The sequence below is a fragment of the Hypanus sabinus genome, chromosome 1 (genome assembly GCF_030144855.1).
Source record: "Hypanus sabinus isolate sHypSab1 chromosome 1, sHypSab1.hap1, whole genome shotgun sequence".
Classification (NCBI taxonomy): Eukaryota; Metazoa; Chordata; class Chondrichthyes; order Myliobatiformes; family Dasyatidae; genus Hypanus; species Hypanus sabinus.
The window spans coordinates 142,628,666-142,636,551 of record NC_082706.1 but is presented as its reverse complement, the minus strand read 5'-3'; the positions used below and the strand labels follow the sequence as shown (position 1 = coordinate 142,636,551).

Genomic DNA, 7,886 nt, shown 5'->3' with positions numbered 1-7,886 from the left:
GATGCTGATTCTCCCCAGATTCCACCCATCACTTACACACAAGGGACAATTTACAGCAGCCAGTTTACCCACTGACCTGCATATCTTCAGGACTACCTGGAGGTAACCCACACCCACAGAGAGAACCTGGGAACTCCACACAGACAGTGCCAGAGACCAAAAGCAAACCTGGGTCTTCAATGCTACGAGGCAGCAGCAAATCTCACCACACCACTGGAGGAGAGCGGGTGGAAAGGGGAGGTGGCTGAGTCCAAGATCCCAAATACCCTTGACGCAGACAATTCACAGGGAAGCAAAAAATATTTATTGATGCACGGGTTTATTTCTTAATATGAACACAGTAATTCCAGTAAAATCCAGGTTCAGACAGCAGAATAAACACGAAGAACTGTTATGGTTAAGCATCATTTAATTGACTGAAAGTTTGGTCGTATTGAATCCTGCCAAAGAAAGTTTAAACTCAAGAATTTCCTGGTGGTGTCTCATTTGAGATGCTGATGTTTTTTATACATTATATCTATCACAAGAATGGCAATGTTACTGGCACAGTGGCAAGGGCCACAGTTAAAGTTCATGTTTCTTGGGGAAGCCAGCTTTTCACTGGCAAAGGGGGGCAGTAAGATAATGTATGTGTAACACTTTATACATACTATATATAGTACATATCCCCACACACACGCACACACTCAAACACACAGGGAATCCGTATGTTGGCTTAAACAACATGAAAAAAAAATCAATATTTTTACGAAGTGAGTGCTATTTTATATTATAATACAATTTTCTTTCTGTTCTCTCCAGAAATGTCCGTCTTTGAAAGCTTCCTCGTAAAAGGGGCAAGGAAGTTGTCCACTCTCGGTAATGCATTCTTCCTAGAGCACGATGCCAAGTCTTGACATTAACTGCTGTGCTGTGTCATTGCGTGGTTCTGTAATGACAGAAAAGATGTTGGTGATCAACTTGCCCAATGCATAAGTAGTTTAGACCATAAGACTGCAAGTTATAAGTGCAAAATCAGGTCGTTCCGCCCATCAGTTCTTCATGGCCATTTTAATTATGGTAGTTTTTTTCAACCCAATTCTCCCACTTTCTCTATATAATCTTTAACTCGCATTTCAGTCAAGAACCTATCAATCTCTGCCTTAAGTACATCGAATGACTTGGCTTCCACAGTTCTCTGTGGCAATGAATTCCACAGATTCGCCACCGTCTGGCTGAAGAATTTCATCCACATCTCAGTTTTAAATGGATATTCCTTTATTCTGAGGCTGTTGCCTTGGATTCAAGACTCTCCTATTAATGGAAACATCCTTTACATCTTCACTTTATCTTGGCCTTTCAGTATCTCAGACATTTCAATGAGATTTCCTCCCTCATTCTTCTGAGCTGTATCGAGTACAGGCCAAAGACATCTATTCCCTCTCATACATTAAGCCTTTAATTTTCAGATGGTCCTTGTGAACCTCCTCTGGACTCTCTCCAGGGCCAACACATCATTCCTTAGACACAGAGCCCAAAACTACTTCAAATATCAAAATGCCGCCTGACTCGTGCATTATAATGGCTCAGCAGTACATCTTGGCAATTATATTTTAGTGCTGTTATAATGAATGCTAACATTGCATTTGCCTTCCCTACTACCAACTAAGTCTGCAATTTAATTTTAAGGGAAACCTGAACAGGGTCCCCCGAGTGCCTTTGCACCTTTGATTTCTCCCCATTTAGAAAATACACTATCCTTCCAGACAAATTGCATGATCCCACCCTTTCCTGCACTTTATTCCACTTGCCACTTCTTTAGGCACTATCCTAATCACAAAGCCATCCGTTTCTCCATCCAGATGATCAATATATAAAGGTGTAAGTTTGTGATGCCAACATTTGGGTGCCTGCAGTGGGTTAGCAGTGATGATGTACTGTTGGAAGTATCCTGAGTGGTTGTATCATGGTCTGGCATGACAATTTGAATGTGTAGGAACACGGGAAGCTGCTCAGAGTAGTGGACTGAGCCTAATACTTCCTTCCCCACCATTGATACTCTTTTCAGGAGGTGCTGCCTGGCTTGCTGAGTTCCTCCAGCATTTGTGTGTGTTGTTCAAGAACAGCTGCTTCCCTTCAATCATTCATACTTGAACCAACTGACACAGCCTTAATCACTACCTCGGTATAGCATCACTATGACCATTTTGACCAGTTTGCACAAAAATAGATTTTTAGAATTCTAATCGTGTTCTTTTTTGTAAAATTGTGCAAATTCATGTTTTTCTTCTGAATGCTGCTGCAAGGAAGTTCTTTACTGCACCCGTGCAGACACATAATTAACATACGACAATGAACTCAACTTTGATCTTGACACTGGTGGCCTCCCTCAAGGAGCTGCAGTGACCTGGACTTGTGGACCTTAGCACTGGGGACAACATAAGTGTCTTGCTGTCAGCCCAAGATCTTGACCCTGCCCAGGTTGCTGGTGTAATGAAGAGGTGCATGCTACAGTATACAATGCAGGGAGGAGACAACTGTGCTCATTGCTCAGAGGTGACTGGACGCGGCTGGGATCTTGCTGTAATGAGCATTCAGTTGTGCTCACCAGCAGATGGAGCACCAATTTTCAGCAAGACTGGACCCTCAGGGACAGGGAAGCCCTTAGTCTCACTCCAATCCTTGTTACTAACTCAGGGACAATTGGAACCTGCAGAACCTCTACTTCCCACACTCAATGTTAACAAAAGCCATGTAGGAACAGGTCCTGGAACGTAGACAATACAGCACTAGACAAACCATTCAGCCCATGATGCTGTGCTAAACTTGGTGCCAACTTATGCTAAATGTGCTCCTCATGTATCATCCATATCCCTCCCTTCCCTTCATATTCATGTGTCTATCCAAAAGCCTCTTAAACTCTATCAAGTTGCTTTCTTCTACCACCACCTCTGATACCCTCTTCTGGGCACCTACAACTCTTGCCACTCGTCTTTAAACTACCCCCGCCCCCTGTAACCTTAAAAGCATAACCTCTGGTGTTGACATTTCTACTCTGGGGAAAAGATTCTGACTCTCTACCCTATTTGTGCCTCTCTTAATTTTTAATAAGTTGATCTGCTCTCCCTTCAGCCTTTGACACTCCAGGGAGAACAACTCAAGTTTTTCTGACCTTTCTTTATAGCTCATTGCAGGAAGCACACATTTAAAGCGTGAGGTGTTAAGCCCAAAGGAGGTGTGTGTGGGGGGGCGGGGAGGGTTTTTACACAGAGATTGGTGAATGCCTGGAACACTCTGTGATGGAGGAGAATACAATTGAGACATTTCAGAGGTTCTTGGATAGACACATTAATGGGCAGAGAATGGAGTGACATGGACATGGTGTAGGAAGAAGGGGTTACTTTAGTTAGGTGTTTAATTAGATTGGAACAACATTTTGTGTTGAAGGGCCTGTCCTAAGCTGTACTGTTCTGTGTTCTACTGTTTCCTGCTTTCTTCGAGAGTGCATGCCACACACCTCTTATCTCCCCACTCCCTTCCTTTCCCCAAATAGCCAGCATCACATCACTTTCCCATCCTACGAGGTAGCAGAAATGTTTGCCCCCTCTACACTCTGCTGGAGTAATGGTCAAGGCTTATGAAGCACTAGGGGTATAGTGGTTTAGTGGTGAAGGTACTGGCCCAGCAGCCAGAGTCCTGGACTAGCGTTTAAACCCCACCACAGCAGCAGAAGTTAATCTCAAATCATTCAGTAAATCTGCAATAAAAATACATCTCAGAAACAGTAAACATTAAACCAGAGGAACAACTCCTCATTGTATCTGGGTAATCTATAACCCAATGGCATCAGTACTGAATTCTCCAATTTCAATAACCTACTCCCACTCTGTCCCTTTTCTTTCTCCTTCTCCTCATCTACCCAGGTCCTCCTACACCACCTACCCCCATCACTCTGTATTTGTCCCCTCCTCCACCCATTCCATCTGCCCATCACCTAAACATTCAAACCTACTGGACCCCCTCCCTTACCCCCACTCTTCCCATCTGCCTCAGAGCCTCCTTAATTTGGTTCCATGCACTACCTTCCTCTCTTATAGATTCCACCATCTGTCGGCCCCACCTTCCTGCCCCTATCACTATTCCCGCTCTCCCCTCCTCCATCTGCCTATCACCCCTCATCATCTGAATCCATCTATCACTTGCCACCTTTTGCTCTGCCCGATTCTCACCTCTTTATAGTAACTACCCTTTATCTTTCAGTACAGATGGAGGTTTCTGACCTGCCCATTTCCCCCCGCAGATGCTGCCCGACCAGCTGAGTTCCTCCAGCAGTTTGTGTGCTTCTCCAGATTTCAGCATCTGCAGACTTATATCAACATTAGGCTACAACTTTGGGTAAAAACCCATCCAATTCACTGATATTCTTCAGGAAGAGAAACTGCTGTCCTCACCTAGATTATATTTATATATATATATTATATTTAACTCCAGATCTATCAATGTATTTAAATCTTAACTGCCTCTTTACTTTGGGGTAATTAGAGACAGACAATAAATGCTTCAATGTCAGTCATGTCCTTACCTTGTGAACTAATACGTTTAGAAATTAATTTCTAATTTCTGCTGTGTTTTATGGGGGACAAGGAGTCCAATTTGCATCCTGCTTTAACCTTTTATTTAAAACAATTTAAATCTGCTGACTCTCCAGTATACCCTGCCCACTCTCTGGATAAGTCGCTGACACATTATTCAAACAATAAGTTCATTATTTAACTATGTGAAATATTTTACAAGGTTCAAAATATAACTGCAAATGGCCAACTTTAGCACAACAGCTTGCAATTCCTGGTTAACTCTCACAAGCCTGGTGATTGTGAAGAAGCTTTGGGAATGGAATGAAATTCCCGATTGCTTTATGTCTGATAGTTTCTGTTTTCACAGGCAGGTTTGCTGTGGTTACTCCACCCTTTCCACCAGGACATTGTCTCTTCTCCACCCCACTTCCCATTGGGCAGAATACAAAAGCCTGAAATCACATACCACCACGCTCAACAGCAACTTCTTCCTCGTTGTTGTCAAACTGTTGCAAGGTTCCTTAGTATGATAAGATAGAACCTTGACATACAATCTACCTCATTATGACCTTGGACCCTATTGGCTGCCTGCACTGTACTTTTGATGAAACTTTTAACACTTTTTTCTCCATTCCGTTATTGCTTTCCCCTTGCACTACCTCAAAGTACTGATCTCTCTGGTATTCTATCCATCTATATGAAGATTCAGAAGTCTGAAAGCAGATCTCACCAGGTACAAGAGCAGCTTCTATCCTGCTGCTATCAGACACTTGAAATGTCCCCTCATATGCAAAAAGATACTCTTGATCTCTCAATTGTAGCCCTTGCACTCTATCTGTACTTTATTAGCAGTGATCTTTCAAGAATCACTAAATTCTGTAATGGTTCCGGGAGACTGGGAAATTGCAAATGTCACTCCACTGTTCAGGGAGAGTGGCAGAAGAAAAGAAACTATAGGCCATTAAGTATGACCTCAGAGGTTGGGAAGATGAGTCAATGATTAAGGATGAGGTCTCAGGGTACCTGAGGCACATGATAAAATAGGCCGTAGTCAGCATGGTTTCCACAAGGGAAAGTCTTGCCCGACAAATCTATTGGAATTCTTTGAAGAAATAACAAGCAGGATAGACAAAGAAGAATCAGTTAATGTTGTGTACTTGGATTTTCAGAAGGCCTTTCACAAGGTGCCACACATGAGGCTGCTTAACAAGCTATGAGCCCATGGTATTACAGGAAGGATGCTGGCATGGATAAAGCAGTGACTGATTGGCAGGAGGCAAAAAAGGAGGAATAAAGAAAGCACTTGCTGGTTGGCTTCCAGTGACTAGTGGTTTCCACAGGGGTCTGTGTTGGAACCAATTCTTTTCACATTTAATGCCAATGATTTGGATGACAGTCGATGGCTTTTTTGCAAAGTTTGCAGAAGATATGAAGGTAGGTGGAGGGGCAGTTAGGCTTGAGGAAGTAGAGAGGCTACAGAAGGACTTAGATAAAGAGAATGGGCAAATAAATCGCAGATGGAATCAGTGATGGGAAGTGTATGGTCAAGCACTTTGGCAGAAGAAATTAAAGGGTTGACTATTTTCTAAATGGAGAGAAAATAAAAAAAAACTGAGGTGCAAAGGTCTTGTGAGACCTTGTGCAGGATTCCCTACAGGTTACTTGCTGGTTGAGTCAGTGGTGAAGAAGCCAGATACAAGGTTGGCACTCATTTCAAGAGAACTAGAATATAAAAGCAAGGATGTAATGTTGAGACTTTATAAAGCACTGGTGAGGCCTCACTTTGAGCAATGTGAGTGGTTTTAGGCTCCTTATCTTAGAAACAATATGTTTAAACTGCAGAGGGTTCAAAGGAAGTTCACTAAAATGATTCCAGGATTGAATGGCTTGTCGTATGAAGAGCGTTTGCTGGCTCTGGGCCTGCATTCACTGGAATTCAGAAGAATGAGGGGTGACCTCATTGAAACCTATCGAATGGTGAAAGGCCTTGATAGAAGGTGTGTGGAGAGGATGTTTCCTATGGTGGGAGAGTCTAAGACCAGAGGACACAGCCTCAGAATAGAGTGGCATCCTTTTAGAATGGAAATGATGAGGAATTTCTTTAGCCAGAGAGTGGCGACTCTGTGGAATTCTTTGCCACAGGCAGCTGTGGAAACTAAATCTTTACGTATACCTAAGACGGAGATTGATAGATTCTGGATTGGCCAGGGCATGAAGGAGAGCAGGCGGGAGACTGGGGCTGAGAGGGAAAATGGACCAGTCATGATGAAGTGATGGAGCAGACTGAATGGGCCAAATAGCTTAATTCTGCTCCTATATCTTATGGTCTTACAGTCTGCCTGCACAATACTTTCTCTGTAGCTGTAACACTATATTCCACATTCAGTTACTATTGCTATGTATTTATGTACGTATAGATTCATCTGTATGGATTGGAACACAAACAAGAGCTTACCTCTGTATCTTGCTCCGTGTGGCAATAATAAACCAATTATCAATTAACAACTCCTCCCAACCCTATCATGTCTCACACAAAGGCAGCAGGCATAAGCGAAACCCACCACTTCAGGTTCCCCTGCAAATCACTCACTACGCAGGCTGGGAAATATATTACCATTCCTTCACCATCACTGGGTCTAAATCCTGGAATTCCCTTCCCAACAGTATTGTAGCAACACACTCATTAAAGTCATCCCAGGAATGAAAGGCTTAACGTATGTCTATGTTTAGGGCGAAAGCGGAAAGATTTAGAAGGGTTGTGAGGAGAAACTTTTTTCATGCAGGGGTTTGTGATTATATGGAGTGAGCTGCCAGTGGAAGTGGTTGAGGCAGGGACAACAGTATCATTTAAGAAGCACTTGGAAAGGAACATGGAGGGGAGCGGTTAAGAAGGACATGGGTTGAAGGCAGGAAATCGGAACTAGCTGGGTGTGCACCTTGGTCAGCATGGACTGTTTGGGCTGAAGGGCCTGAATCCACGCTGTATCGTTCAGACTATATGAAGACCATTTTATCTCTCTGAGCCTGTACAAAATGGAATTTAGAGGATGAAGGGGGAGCACTTTGGAATCCATTGGAAACATGGAGAGGATGTTTCGATTAGGAGGAGAGTTTAGTATCCAAGAGCAAGTCTCAGAATAAAGAGATGTCCCTTTAGAGCTGAGATGAGGAGGAATTTCTTCAGTGGTGAATCGGTGCAATTTATTCCACAGAAGGGTGTGGAGGCCAAGTCACTGGGTACACTTAAACAGAAATTGATAGGTTCTTGATTGGTAAAGGGTTGGGGGTTACAGGAAGAAGGAGGGAGAACAGGGTCAGAAATCAGCTATGATT

General features: G+C 43.2%; 1 protein-coding gene across 13 annotated transcripts in view; it reads right to left on the bottom strand.

Annotated features, from left to right (window-relative positions):
• Positions 1-302: 302 nt before the first annotated feature.
• The window catches only part of LOC132398296 (zinc finger protein 521), a 475,733-nt gene continuing 468,149 nt past the window's right edge, over positions 303-7,886 (bottom strand). For 12 of the 13 annotated variants that reach the window (XM_059977555.1, XM_059977589.1, XM_059977546.1 and 9 more), the window contains one exon: positions 304-928. In XM_059977555.1, coding sequence (XP_059833538.1) covers positions 899-928 — 30 coding nt within the window. In that variant the 3' untranslated portion in view covers positions 304-898. Of the gene's footprint in view, positions 929-7,886 lie in introns of all 13 variants that reach the window. The other variant, XM_059977516.1, reaches the window with a different exon arrangement.